The sequence below is a fragment of the Kogia breviceps genome, chromosome 8 (genome assembly GCF_026419965.1).
Source record: "Kogia breviceps isolate mKogBre1 chromosome 8, mKogBre1 haplotype 1, whole genome shotgun sequence".
Classification (NCBI taxonomy): domain Eukaryota; kingdom Metazoa; phylum Chordata; class Mammalia; order Artiodactyla; family Physeteridae; genus Kogia; species Kogia breviceps.
In genome coordinates, this window is record NC_081317.1 from 41,652,353 (window position 1) to 41,667,523 (window position 15,171).

Sequence of the window (15,171 nt, forward strand, 5' to 3'; positions counted from 1 at the left end):
GAGGGAATGAGAGCGAAAGAAGAGAACAGGAAGTCATTAAAGGAGTGAGAGGCAGGCCCCTCCCATGTCGCAAGCCCTGATTCCAGCCAAGAACTCCGAGTCTTCGGTTTTGCAAAGGCAGCAGCCCTGTTTTCCTGACAGGATGGTGGGAGAACAGAAGGCCACCCCGTCCAGTGTCCCTGGCACCCACCCAGCGAAGGGGAAACTGTGTCTCCTGCACACCCTCCTTCTCTCTCCAACCTGCGATTTGATTCAGAGAACAGAGCAGAGTGGGAGTAGGGTAGCTGGCCTTGGCCCCTCCCACTCTCCTGGGCTTAAGGAGGATAGGCCACCCGGAGATGCTCCGTGCTTGGCCCTGGGCTGTCTGCCCATGCTGGGAAAGCCGGGCCGGGGCTGATACTTGTTCAGTTTGATCAAAGCGAGTCTTTTTCCTCACCCTGGGCTTTAAAGTCTCTGCAGACACCCTCCCCATGTCTGGAGGTTTCCGCGGGCCTGGACGCGATGAATGGGGAGGTGGGCTTTTCAGAGGAGAGAACTCCTGAGGCTGCAAGTCTGGCTCGTGCTTTGGTCGAGAACTGTTGGGGAGGGTGTTTCGGGGGAGGGGGTGCCCCAGGTCTGGGTAAAGGATGAAGCTGAGAGGCCACCATAGCCCCAGTGACTAGGTAATGGTCCCATTCGATGCCTGTCTGGAGAAGATGGGTGTTACACAGAAGCCTCAGGGACAGATGTCACCTACCAGGCCTTACAGCCCCACCAAGAAGGCAGAGAACGGGCAGTGCCTACCCCTGTCTGGGAGTTCCCCAAATCTAGCCCAGATGGCAGAAGAGAGCCCCTGTGGGGAGCTGAGGAAGACCATAGACCCCTGGAGCCCTTGACACACTCAGCAGAGACCCATCAGGCCCTGGGGGCTTCCCACCACGGGCTCTGAGTCACTGACCATGACACCTAAGAGATCCGAGATCCTTAGCAGACAGATGGGCCCTGCCTGATGGGAGCTCTGAGGCAGTGGACCCCAGCTCTTACCACAGACCCTCTTGCCTCCTGACGTCTCGCCTCTGCTCCTCTGCCCCTCCTCACATCCAGCTCCTTGGTCTCTAAGCTGGTAGCTGTCATCCCTGTGGCCTTGCCTGTGGCCCTCTCCTCCCCAAGGCCCCTCGTACTCTGGCTCCCAGGCCCACATGCTACTCAGCCCCACCCACTTCACCCACCCTGGTCCAAGGCTGACCTGCCACACGGGGTCTGTGTGCTTGCCAGACTTGGCTGAGCTGCGGAAGGAGGGCTGGGAGTGGGGCTTCTTGAGGTTGTAAATGGCCACGTTGCCGTCATAATGGCCCACCACCACTAGGTAGGGGTGGTCCACGTGCACGTCCAGACACAGGATGCCGCTCTCACTGCTGAAGATGTATTCGGGGAAGCTGGGGTTCTTCAGGCTGTAGAACAGCAGCATGCCCCGGCCCTGCTTCATGAAGTCATCTGCCCCAGGGAAGAGGGCCACGGTCATTGGACAGTCCCTGCTGGGGAAGCCCCGGCCCCTCCCTCACAGGGTGGAGAAGCCCTGCCCTGTTCTGCCTCTGACACAGAGCGTTCGAGACCTCTCGGGGCTTCATCTTCTCTGTCCGTGAGACAGAATCATGCGACTTGACCCACCCCCCCTTCTCAGGGTTCGCGAGAGGATCCAACAGATAAGGTGACCAGACATATCTGAGGGACGGACAGTCATTCTCCTTAGTCTCCCTGGGGTACAGGAAAGGGAGGGGGGCTGCAGGCTCAAAGAGTTGTTAAGTGAAGAATCTGGGTGGGCTTGGGAAGGAGCAGTATCCTCAGAGAGGGTTCAGATGCCTAGCCCATCTCATGCCCTTAGGTGCTGGGATAATGGCCATGTACCCCTCATCCCCAGCCAAGGACAGGGCTTCAGTCTGGACTAACACAGAATTGCCTGTAGGAGTCCCACACTAGCCACCTGTGGGCATCTTCCCAGACCCTCTGGTCCCACAGTCCCCAGCTGCAGCCTGAGCCCTAGCTCTAAGCATGCTCCCAGATCCAAAAGGTCCCAGGCCAGACAGTCAGGCTTCCTTAGGCCACAGTTCTATCCCTCTGGCCTGGGCGCAGCCTTTGGTGATCAACAGTGGAACGCTCAGCAGACATCCTCCTCCCGGCCCGCCCCATGGCAAGGGAACACCTCCCACACTCCTTCATTCTCCGCACGCTTGGCGCCCATCCTAATAACGCAGTCACTGAATGGAATACAGTCCCAGCCCTCCATTCCTGCTCTCTCACCACCAGCCCAGGACCCTTCCCAAGCTCAGAAGAGCCAGAGCTGGAGAAGGCAAAGTGTAGAGCAGCCCCCTGTCTTGGGGGCCCTATGCTAAGGCAGCCTTTTAGCTCCGCCGGCCCCCCAGGGCTATCTCCTCTGCCCCTGGCCACTGCAGGCCTGGGCCCTCCTCCCAGGGTGGCCAGTCCTGAGGTGAGGAGCCCATGGGCAGGAAGGATAGGGAAGCAGCCCCAACTTGGTGAGTTTCGCTGAGTCATTCTCTCTGTCTTGTTCCCAAGGCTGCCCGTTTCTTGAGGGAGCAGGTGACTGGGCTGGGCTCAGGGACAGTCTGGGCTGGGCTCCCTGGGCTCTGGGCATGAGCCCAGCTATGACCAGGTCCCAGGTATCCTCACCTTGGGCACTCGGCAAGCACAGCGGATGCTTCCTGGGAGCCAGGATTAGGGAGCAGGGAGAAGCCAGGAGCCAGGCTGGCCTTAGGTGGGCAGAGCTGGAAGCTGAGGCCAGCCGGCCTGCCCACCAGCGCAGCTGTCTGTGGGGGAGCCCACCTTCCCTTGCCGTGGCTAACTGTCACCAGCTCTGGGACTCCTGTCAGGAACCCCTCCCCTGATCAATTGCACGGGAGTCTTCCTGTGCGAGGAGGGGGCTGCCCCTGGAGTGGAAGGTACGAGGATCCAGCCTGAGCCACGGGGAGGGCACGCAGTGGTCCAGGAAGGAAAATGCTTCTACTCTGGGGAAAGTGAGGAAAGCCAGGTTGGGTCACCCTGTGCCCGGCACTATCTCAAAGACTGGCCTTGAGGTGGGGGATGGGAGCTGGCAGTACCTCACCCCGTAGGGCTCCAGGCTGGGCCCCAAGGGCTGACTCTTGAATTCAGGGAGAGATCTGCAATTGGCTGAGGGGAGTGTCTTTCCCACCCAGACCACGCAGGACTTGAACCAGGCAGTGTGACAGTCACTTGCCATTCCTTTATTTCATGACCCAAATCCTGAGCACCTGATCTGGGCCTCCCCCTGGGCTGAGCCTGGCAGGGACAGACACACCCCACTGGAGACGTGGGCTTGCCCTCAGCAGCCCCAGTGTGGTGACAGGGAGCCAGAGCCCGTGGCTGAATGGGCAAGCCCTCGCTGGGTAATCAAAGTATTAAATGCCAGGCCAGAGGTGAGCTGTAGATGCCCTTGATGTCCCATCTGGCCTTGATGCCGGGCAAGACTGACAGAGTGGGAGTGGGCGGGCCAGAGGGCAAATGAAAGGCCGGGTGGCTGGGTGAGTGATGCTCAGGCTGAGGACTCATGCTCTCCTTATGGCACCAAGGGGCAAAGGCAGGCAGGACCTCGCACTTGCTCTCACTGTGCCACGGCATCTGGCCCCTTGAGGCACAGCAGTGATGACTCACTTTCTTTAGACACGCTTCCAGCCCCCCGTGCCCCTGCACACGCACAGAGCCTTCATGACCAGTGGAACCAGGAAAGGAGGGTTGGAAACCCTAGGTCGGCTTAGTAACTCTGCAGTGAGGACATCTCTGACCCACTCACAGAACCACTGGGACTAGACACTGAACTATGGCCCCCGGATTTTATAGGTGGGTAAACTGAGGCCAGAGGGGAGAATGGTGTCCCCTAGTGCATTAGACCCATTGCTTGGTGTTTGCCACACCCAGTAGCCTGTTTATCGCTGCAGTTACTCTGCTCAGGGTAGTGGCACTAATCTGATCTTTACATGGAGGTGGAGAAAGGAGGAGAAGGGGGCACCAGACCTATTGGGGTGGTGGGGCGACTGGCACAGCCAATCCTTCCAGAATCTGGACTAGAGAATGTGTAAGGGCCAGGGCAGTCAGGCATGACGAGAGGAAACTTCTGGCAGAGAGAAGCGTGGATTTCACGAGGCAGGGACACGGAGAGCAACCAGCCACTCTAAGGCCTGAGGTCCTGCCTGCGTTCCCAGGCCACATGCATCCTGACAGTAAGCCCCCCGTTCTTAACCTGGCCCTAGGGGGTCTCTGTTATTTGCAACCAAACAAGCCCTCCTGACATAAAGATCACAGCTTCTAATCATGGCTAGACCATGTGTTTCCTGAATTCCAGTTGAGGGCTTTGTCTGCCAAACCTCACCAGGAAAGCAGAGAAAAATTCTCATTCAGCAGGGGCTTCCTCTCCACTCTGTCTTATTCTATGATCTTCTCATGCCCGTCTCCAGGCCCCTATGAGATCTCACTGTTCCATTCTCTAAGTGTGCCCAATGTGACATCACTGCCCTAACCTGCAACGGTGCCAGCATGATAGCATCATCTTGTCTTCTAAAAGTCCTAAAATGACATCACTACTCAGACCACCAATGGTCTTCATGTGATATCATTGCTCAGGCTACCAGCAGTCCTAGTGACATCATCGCCCAGCCTGCCATCATTCCCAGTATGATGCCACCAGCCAGATCATCAGCAGTCCCAGTAAGACATTGGCATCAAGGTCACCTACAGCGCCTCAGTTCCCAGTGAGAGATAGAATCCCATCAGACTCAAGGCTCACAGAGCCTTGGGCCCTGGGCCCTGGGGTACTTTGTCCTGAATCCCACAGACTACCTGGCTCCCTACAGCAGGACCGAATGGCCCAGTGACACAGATGGGAGCCCCCAACCCCACACTCCATTACATAAAGAGGCAGGAGCCCTGAGGTCTGGGGCCAGTGAAGGAATTCCAGGTTATTCTAGGCCATAGGATTTCAGTGAGTATGTGTGGCTGGGTGAAAGGGAAAGAGGAATAGAGGAAGGGAAAGGGAGAGAAAGACGGAGGGGAGGTGGAGAGGAGAAACCACGTGGTGTGTGACTCCAAGACAGGGGGAGAGGGCCGCTGGCCTGGCCTTAGCTCCACTTTGCACTTTTGCCCTTCTCCAGGAAGCCTTCTAGACCGTTCAGCCTCTCCTCTGTGAGTGCCCACCCTACCCCCAGGAACTCCTCTACCTGTACCGCATTATTACAGGTGGTTGTGAGCAGATCTTTTCCTTAGCCTGCCACCAAAGGATGGAGTGAGGGAGCATGCCATGGCGTGGCCCTGCAGGCTTACTCTCTCCAGTGAGAGAGTTGCCTCCTACTAACCCTGCTCTGCTGGATAATCTCTAAGGCCTCCCTGACTCTGACCTTCAATGATCCAAGAGATTTGGGGGAGGAGAATCAACTCCCTAATAGAGCCTGATCTGGCGGTTCTCAGAAAGCCATGGTCTCAGGGGACGGGTGGTTTAATTCCACCATAGACCAAAGCTCTCACTGCCCTCAGCTCCCTCTCCCAGGGCCCTGGCAGAGTAGTGTCCAGTGAGGAGCATGGATGGATGCCTTCTTGGACTGGCAATCACCAAGTGTGGGCCTCCGCCCCACGGCTCTACCCCTGCCCTACAAGGAAGAGCTCTAGATCACTCTGGAGAGTTCTGGCTGTCAGGAGAAGCCTGGGCTTCTGCTCAGGATTCGGGGAAGGCAAGGCAGACAGAGGGCATGTTGGGGTATCTGGCTAAAGCCAGGCCAGTGGTCAGAGGGAAGTAGATGCCAAGCTGCAGAGACAAGGATACCAAGCCAGTGTCGGTCAGCAGGCCTCCTCCTCTCCTCCTGAGGCTCCCAAACGAATCCAGCCCAGGGCTGACTCTAAGGCAGCAGTTGTTTAATGATTCCCTTATTAAGGCATGAAAAAGGCACTCGGAGGGGGCTGTGGTAGGCAGAATAATGCCCCCCAAATGTCCAGGTCCTAATCTCCGGAGCCCATAAATATGTTACTTTGCACAGCAAAAGGGATTTTGTAGATGTGATTAAATTAAAGACCTTGAGATGGGGAGATTATCCTGGATTATCCGGGTGGACCCAGTGTAATCACAGGGGTCCTTATAAGGGAAAGAAGGAGGCAGGAGAGTCAGAGGAGGAGGTGTGACAACAGAAGCAGATATCGCAATGATGCAATTGCTAGCTGGAAGGAGGCCACAAGAGATGGAATATGGGCAGCCTCGAAACTGGGAAAGGCAGGGAAGTGGATGTTCCCCTAGAGCCTCCAAAAGGAATGAAGTCCTGCAGACACCTGATTTTTGCTCGGCAAAACCCAGTTTGGATGTCTGACCTCCAAAACTGTAAGATAATAAATTTGTGTTGTTTTAAGCCATCATGTTCATGGTAATTTGTTACTTCAGCAATAGGAAACGAATACAGTAGGCTTTCAGGGAAGGTTGGCCCAAACTCCACTTTTAGGAATCAGAGGGAGAGGCCACTCAGGATGGCTGTTCTCTTGCTCTTTGCACATCCCCTGATCAACCAGTCCCTGCTTCACCTACACCTTACTCACATGACCATCTAATTCTCTTAATCATAGGACTTAATCAGTAACTACCTACGTGCTTGCCCCCTGCCCCAGCTGCTGGTTTCCCTGGCGACTGATGAGCCAACCTGATGCCAATTCCCCCTATAAATGGTAACCTCCTTCTCCCCCAGCAGCGAGGATTGTGGCCACGTCCTGTGTGCGGTCTGTCATACACGGTGTGGGTGTTTCTCCAGGACCTTTTGCTTCTGACTTGTAAGATTCCCTATCCAATAAGTTGCAGGTGTCTCTGTCACTTTCTCTGGGCTCCTTCTTTGGTCTCACAGCTGGGCAGTTACCAGGCTTGCAGGCCTGTGGGGTACAGCCCGACAGCCCCGCAGATGGTACCTTTTTCTGGGGTGGTTTGGAAGCAATCCCTCTAGAAGACAGGGGGATGGAGGCAATGATCCCCAGCTCTTCTGATGACAATAATGAAACCCTCCCTCAGTTTCCCACACCCCAGCCCTGCCACCTTGGACTCCAGGAACAGATATGCCCCTTGGGTTAGGATTTTCAGTATCCAAAGGCAGGGGACTGGCCCAAGGCTGCCCCCAAGAAAGTACAGCTGTGCTAGAGTGTTCCAAACCTCCAGTGTGGCCCACAGACTGTGGTGCCAGGCTGGATCCAGCCTTCCAGGTAGCTGGGCTTTTCCGAGAGCTCTCACCTGATTAGAAGTCATATTTAAACAGTGTGGGAAATAAGACCACAGCCTTGGAGACAGAATACATCAAGCAGGACATTAAATTTGATTTAGGGAAAATGGGGCAAACATTTGAGAACCTAAATAACTAACCAGTAATTAACAATGGGAATGCCTTTGCACTACAACCGGGTGAGCACAGTGGCCTTTATGGACTGTATTTACAAAGAGACCTGACAACATAATTAGTCCTGTAAATTTTACACAGCCTGCAGCTGAGGAGTGATGGATTTTGTGTGTGGAGGATGAACGGGGAGAAATGAGGTGGATGAATTTCCATTTTCAGTAAATGAAATTAACACTGCTTAATTAGTGAAGCTGACAAATAAATGATCAGGAAAGATTTAAATCCCTACAAGTGCATCCCTGGCCTGGGCAGGCTGACGGACCGGCCAGGAGGTGGTAGGGCAGAGTGGGAATGGTTTTAGCGCTGGGACTCAGGGCCTGACTCTGGCCCCTTTTGAGGGTGCTGTCCCTCAGAGGCTGGGCTGAGGGACAGCTGGCTCTTCTGCCTTTCTAAGATGTGTCCTGCTGGGAGGCTTCCTCCCCGTCTCCTGTGTGATAGCCAGTCAGGACCACACAGTGTCTAGGATCTGTTCCACCATCCCTGCCCAACAGATCACGAGGAGTCCCCATTTCCCTGCTGTGAACTGCCTAATGGGCTGGAAAGCACCCCTTTAGTGCAGCAGGCTGATATAATTGCATCCCAGCTTTGCCCCGTGGGCCAGCTCTTCCTAGACTACCTCCTTTGCCTTCCAGTGTTCCTACATCTGCTTTCACCTGCTGACAGCCTTTCTTCACTCTGCTGAGACATAGAGCCTGGCCCTAGAGGGCACCCCAGTCTCTGCCCTATATCCAGCCTGACACATCCACCATCTGGCACCCAGCAGCCATGAGGGGAGGCGGGTGTGATCGCTTCTGTGCTGTTGCAGGTAATTGCCCCGGCTCTTTTCCTCACCTGCTTGCTCCTGGCCTGGCTCCAGATGACCAGCCTTGGCCCCAGTCCTTCCTAGGATGCATGCCTACCCCTGCCCAAGTCTTATTTGGCTGGGTCAGAGAATCAACATCTGGGAATTCCAGGCAAAAGGAGCCCTGGGCTGAGCTCATCAGGGTCAAATCCAACAACAAACCCAAATTCTCACTTTAGAGTCCGTCCACAGGAAGCCGAGTCTGATAATGGGAGGTTGGCTGCTGGGAATTTCCAAAGCCAGTGTGATGGGTGCTGGTGAGCCAGTTGCTCCTCACAATGACCCCATCCAGTAACTAGGGTGCCTTTTGCCTGCCTCAGCTTTGCCCCTCTTTCTTCCAGGGAGGCACCTGGGCACTTGAGAGCATGGGACTCCCAGGGGCGACCTCAGGAGCGAACGCAGGGGCCCTTCTGCATTCCAGCCCAGCCTGGCTCTGCTCAGGCCTCCACAGATTGATGCTGACACGTACAAGGCTCTGGAGAATAGATGCTCGTTGGAAAACTGGTCAACAGCTCCCATACCAGTGACAGCAAATACCACCGCCGCTGCCGGGCCCAGCTCTCTAAGAGAAGAGGTAGGGGCCTTGTCTGATACCCCTCTGTCCCTATAGCCCCCGCTGTCTGCTCAGGGCCCCGGAGGGTCCTTCAGGAAAGCTAGGAGACAGAATGCCAGACAAGTCAGCAATGGTTGTCCTTTATGTGCGAGTGGTTCCTACAGCTCATGGGGCACATTTGCTGCTTTTCTTCCCCGCGTGTCTCATGACACCCGGCAGGTGTCAGCCTCTCCAGGTCACCAGTGAAAACACCAAGGCTGAGAGCAGCTTCTGGCCCCAGGTCACACCACTGGGAAGTGACCCTCCAGCCAGGAGGTCTGCAGCTGATAGCAGTGCCATCCAGGCACGTGGATGTGGTCAACAAAGGACAAAGAGACCCTTCCTGGGTGTGTGCCTGCCCAAAGGAGGCCTCTGGGCCTGTTGGGCTTGGGGCCATTGATTCCTGGGGGGTGGGTTACTCTTCTCCACTGCTCCTGACTAAGGCTGCCCCTGTGGACAACCTCTATATGACCCCAACCAGCTGACGACCCCTCCTGTTCCTCATTGAGAGGAGGATAGGGCTAGAGCTGAAGCAGTTTCTCCTCCCACCTGCTGGGGAGCACCCCACATCCCTACCTCAGTCCTGGGCAGAGAGCCTGGGCTGATCAGCCTCAGAGAGGGGTCCACACCCACTCCTGGGAGGGCCTGCTCAGCCCCCCACCCTGTTCCCGGCCCAGTAGCTGCAGCAGAGGGGGAGGAATGTGCTAGTTCCCTGCCAGAGGGGGTGGGCGCTTCCCTCTTGGCAGTAGCCCATCCTCAGGAGTGGGGACACAAAGCGGGCATTTAGGGCATCCTCAAAGGCGGCCCAGACCATGAGGCTGGGAGCAGCTCCAAGGGCTTCTCCCTGAGAGGAATGACAAACACCCACTCCTCCTGGCCCTCCCCTCCCTCCCCGACACCGGTCAAAGAATGGGCCGGGCGGACAGGCGGTCTGAGGGGCAGAGACCGGGAGCTTGTACGCCTGCCAGCCAGCAGCAGCTTGGAGAATGGGAAGGTTTTTCTGTTCGCAGAAGCTAATCCTCCTAGCCAGAAAACATGTTGTTCGCCTAGGGAGCTGCGGCTAACGCGAAGTATGGGGCCCTCTCCCGTTAGGAAGAGGGAACGCCCAGGCCAGTGCAGAGGCAGGGGCTTCTGCAGGGACCAAGGAACATGAAGGGAAAGCAAAGTGCCACACGGTTTCCACTGTGCTGCCTCCTGCTGTGGGGTGATGGAACCTGGCGGGGATGGAAGCATCCCGGAAGGCGGTGGTCTCCCAGGGTTCGGGGCCAGTGATGAACATCAAGTGCTTGCCCCCCTTCCCCACCCCGCCTGCTCCAGGGCCTGCTCAGGAGACTCTCCTCCTTCAGGCCTCACCACCAAATCCCTCCCCAGGTCTGGTCCAGTCTACCTTCTCATCCTTCTCAAATCCACTTCTCCATCTCCACTCCACACTGGTGGTTCAGATCCTGCCATCTCTCCTTGGGATGCCTCCCCAGTCTCCTAGCTGGTCTCCAGCCTCCAGTCTCACGCCTGCAAATCCCCCCTGCAGAGGTTGTTTCCCAGCCCTTCTCAAATTCCTTCAGTGTTTTCCCTTCTGGAGAAGGTCCAAGTTTCCTGGAATGGCTTACCAAGCCCTTTGGGGGCTAACCCTGTCCCCCTCTACAGCTTCATTTCCTCCCATATCTCTCAGGCCTCCAGACCTTTGCATATGCTGCCCCCTCTGCCAGAAGTCCTCTCCCCATCTTCCTTTACCATAATCACTCCTTCGAGACTCATTTTGGCATATTCCTTCATCCAGCACTAATTGCCAATATGACAGTGGGTCTTCTCCATTACACTGTGAGCACGCTGAGGGTGCTAGACTTAGTCATCTCTTGTATCTTTCACACCTGGCAAAGAGCTCTGCACTGAGTATGTACTTCATGTTTGCTGGTTGAGTGAGAAAATGAACAAATAGCCAGATTACTTACAGGAGCCATGTCCCACTGCAAACAGATCATTGTACTTTGGATTCCTGCAAAAGAAATAAGAACCCCTTGGCCTGGGAACTGGACATGGCTCTCCCATGTACAGTGGTGCCTTAACTACACTGTAGACATCTACTGTTGAGGTTAGAGACCTGGGACGATCCCGTAAGAATCCCAGTCTCACTTTTTTCCATAATGCTACGCGTCACCTTCAAAGTGACTAAGTGCGGTAGAAGCGCCCTGCTCAGCGCTTGGCACGCAGCAGGCGCTCAGGGATTCCAGGTTTCCCGCAATGTCTATACTCACCAGCAGAGGGCGGTGACGGCCAGGCGCTTGGCTTTGTCATTTTGGAACTTCCAGAGAGGCAGCAGCGTACCCTCCTGGTCCCGGTATGCGTCAGCAGCATCCTCGTAGTACTTAAAATCTTAAACACACACAGGCTGAGTCAGCCCTGGGACTGCCACTTTCTGTCTGGACCTCCTTGGCCAAGACAATTAACCTCTTTGTATTTCAGAGTGGGAATAGTAATAGTACCTATCTCAAAGGACTGTTGTGAGGATTAATTGCTAATATATGTAAAGTACTTAGAAAAATACCTGGCACAGAGTAAGCTCTCTACAATGTTGTTGTTTCTGTCATTGTTGGTTTTGGAGGTAAATTACATTGAAGTGGCTATGTCCTCGAGGATAATAATTCCAGGTCTGTCCATCTTCATATCCACTGCCAAGCCCCGCTGGAGTGAAGCTGCCTGGCTCCCTCACGGGTCCTTTGAGCTCAAGTTCATCTCCTGCCCTAAATTGTCTCTACCTCCCATTTCCTCTAACTTAGGTAGAAGCCCCCTCCATCCTTCTACTTGTCTAAACCAGAAATCTTGGTAAAAACCTTGACTGATCTTTTTTCCATCCTTTCTCCTGTTTTCCTTCTGATTATCTTTTTTTTTTTTTTTTTGCTGTACGCGGGCCTCTCACTGTTGTGGCCTCTCCCGTTGCGGAGCACAGGTTCCGGACGCGCAGGCCCAGTGGCCATGGCTCACGGCTCATGGGCCCAGCCGCTCTGCGGCATGTGGGATCTTCCCAGACGGGGGCACGAACCTGTGTCCCCTGCATCGGCAGGCGGATTCTCAACCACTGCGCCACCAGGGAAGCCCCTGATTATCTTTTTAGTCCATTCACTTCTCTCCAGACCCATAGCCACTTCCTAGGTTCAGGCCCCAAAAGCCATCACCCAGACTCTTACACCACCCTCCTAGCTGGTCTCTCTACCTCCGGACACTCCTCCTCCAGTCCACATTCTGCAGAATAAACCACCTCCCCTACTTCCCTGAAAACCCCTCGATGGCTCCCCTTGCACAGGGGCTCCCTGGTCAAACAGAGGCTCCTGGCCACTACTTCCATGTCATTTCCAGCCAACTGTTCACCTACCCTCTATATCAAACAGTGTCTAAAATGTCCTGCTCCTCCTGAAAACTCCCACTCACCCTAGATCCAGATCAAACTTCCCCTGCTCTGTGAGGCCTTCACTTTCTTGCTGAGCAGAGTTCACCTCCTCCTGCATCCCTGCCTCTTGTCTGCTGAAACGTGTGTCAATACAGCGTTGCCTCTCTTTATCCTTTTGCCTGTCTCCCCCCCACCCCCGGGGCAGACAGCTTCCTGGGGAGCAGGAAGCACGTTATTTTCACCTCTGGACCTGCAGTGCCTAGCACAGGGCCAGCCACAGAGCAGACACCTGGTGACTGTTCAAAGAAGGCAGCAAAATAGATCAACAGAAGGGAAATGGTTCTCGGTCTTCTTTCCAACCCATTAGAAAATGATCCTCTTATCCAACGTGGTCAAGGACATGCCCACGCACGGCCCCGGCCTCTCTCACAACGCCCCACACTTCGAGGTTTGGGGACTACATTCAGCCCTCAAAAGTAGCTCAGACAAAAAAAAAAAGATTAGAGTGGTCAGAGGCAAGAGCCTTGATCACATCAGAGATTCCTGAGCTCAGACTATCTTTGAAAAGACTTCGTTTCAGAGAGGAGATTAATTGGTAACACTTCTCTGTTTTCACTTCTTCCCAAAGGGAAAAGTGTATGCAATTTTAAAAAACCAAGGTTCAATGCTTATGTGACTGTGTTCTTATAAATGAAAAAGGTTCACCAAGGCCAATTTCTCCATGGATATTAATCATGTTTGCAGCTCTTTGGTGGGCTGATTGCAGAGTCTGGGTTTCAGGAAGCCAAGCTGTGTGAGTGACAAATTCATTCACAGCTGCCGTGTACTTTGACAGCTTTGAAAAGCACTCAAGGTCGTTTTCCAGCCTGAATGATAACAAGGGGGCTTGTTTAGGCTGCTGGTCTTGGCAGCCCTGGTTTCTCTGTCCCATGGGTGAGCAATGAGCATCAAGTCACCAAGAAGAGCCCTGGGCTGTCAGCAGAGGAGACCAGCCAGCAGTGGGGAGCTGCCAACTGTGGGGAGGCAGCTGCTCCAAATAAATGCACGACCTCTTAGGGAAATACAAGCCACTTGGGAATGTGCTGTTCATGCCATGGGAAGGATTCCGTTTCCCTGGCTCTGTCAAAGACACCAGAATTTCCCAGGCCCCCAGGATTTAAGCGTTTCTGAATCAATCTCTTTCTTCACCTCGTCACTAATTAATCACTCACATGGACCTATTGAGTGTTTATTTGAAATGTCCCTTCCAGCTCAGTGGCTCTGTGGCCTCATGCTAAAGTGCTTAGGCTATGGATCCAGGGGGCCTGTGTTCGAGCTCTGACTGTGCCACGCACACCTCACGCTAGCTGTGTTTTCGAACAAGTGGTGACATTTCAGCCTGAATGTCTCATCTATAAAATGGAGATAATAGTGGTTTTCACCTGACAGTGTGGCTGTCAGGATGAAATAAAATGATACATGTAAATTGCACAGTACAACGCCTGGTACATAGGCCATTCCCAGGGAAGGCTGGTGCTTGCTGTTCACTGTTGTAACTGCACCTTTTTCTCCAACCCTGATGATGCATTCTGGGTAAGGTGCAGTGAGGCCCAGTCTACCCACACCGGAACCTCACCCTCGCCTCTGCCGCTGTATTCTGCCCAGTGGTACCCTCCTCCAGCCCTGCTCTCCTCGGGCTGTGTCCCTGCCTGGACAGGATCTTTGAACTCTCCGCAGAGAAAGCTCAGATTCCCTGCGTGACATTCAAGGCCCTTCCTTAACTGGCCCCGACTAGTTCTCCAGCCTGAACTCTCACCACTTTCCAACACAGCCCCTGTCGGGGTCACTGAGCCTGCTGCCCCTTGTCCCCAGAGTCCTTTCCTATTCATTTTCACCGCTGAGTCACTGCTCGTGCTGTCTCCTGCCCAGTACATCTGCCCTCTGCTAACCTCCCACTCAAACTCTGCTTATCCCTTGGCATCCAGCTCAACCCTCCCTGAAGCCTTCTTTGACTGCTACCCCCCCTCCCTTCCCCTCCTCCATTCTTGAGGATCCCCAGAGCAGTTTCTGTCTGCATTCTATCACTTATATGGTACCTAAGCTGGACAGAGTAGAGAGCAGAGCACAGAATTAGGTGGCTTAAGACTTAGGTTCGGGTCCTCTCTGCCTTTCACTAGTCAGGTGGCCTTGGCCTTAGCTTTGTCGAGTGTGAAGAAGAGATAAAAATCTCTGCTCTGCCTCCTCCCAGGATTGTTAGAAAGATGCTATGAAATCACTGATGTGCAGACTTTTTGCTGCACCATTGTCAGATCTCATCACCACACCCTTTTTTTTTTTTTACGCCATTGTTCCTGTTTGACCTGTGTTAAGTCTTATCTCCCTAGTGACATCCAGAGAAGGGATTATTTTTTTCTCCCCTTGCACCTGTAGGACCTAGCATGGGACACTCAGATACTCGTTTGGTATGAGGGATTTTTAATACAGGTAATAATAGTAGTTGCCAGCACTTTAAATCTAACCTTGAGCAACATCATCATATGTGTTCTGGTTGACCATCCGCTCCATGATTTTAGCAGCTCGGGTCACTTTGGTGATGTCATCACTCTGTGGAGATACAGGAGCCACAGGTCCTAAGCCAGCATCTGGAAGGTCGTGCCCTGAGCCACAACCCTGACTTACAACTGGTTCAGCAATGCCTCTTTGACACCACCCACCCCAGATAGCTCTGTAAAGGTATTTCTTTGTGCCTCAAGGCCCAGTTCTCCCCAACATCCTCTTCTGGGAACGCCCAGCTCACAAGTGGCGCAAGGAGTCTGCACTGCCACACTTGGCCCCTGAACAGAGCCTGCCTCCTGCTCTTTCATCCTGAGCTTATTCTGGGGAAGGCATATCTCTGAGCACAAGACAGGGCATTGAAGAGAGCCCAGGAGGGGTATTGGAGGGGACAGCAGACAGGGTA

General features: G+C 54.3%; 1 protein-coding gene across 1 annotated transcript in view; it reads right to left on the reverse strand.

The window, feature by feature from the left end:
- The window catches only part of DNAI1 (dynein axonemal intermediate chain 1), a 130,100-nt gene that overhangs the window by 11,098 nt on the left and 103,831 nt on the right, over positions 1–15,171 (reverse strand). The window contains exons 10-13 of the mRNA XM_067041295.1: positions 14,732–14,816; positions 11,104–11,221; positions 10,801–10,844; positions 1,226–1,473 (exon numbers count right to left, since the gene is read on the reverse strand). Of these exons, the coding sequence (XP_066897396.1) occupies positions 1,226–1,473; positions 10,801–10,844; positions 11,104–11,221; positions 14,732–14,816 (495 nt within the window). The remainder of the gene's footprint in view (positions 1–1,225; positions 1,474–10,800; positions 10,845–11,103; positions 11,222–14,731; positions 14,817–15,171) is intronic.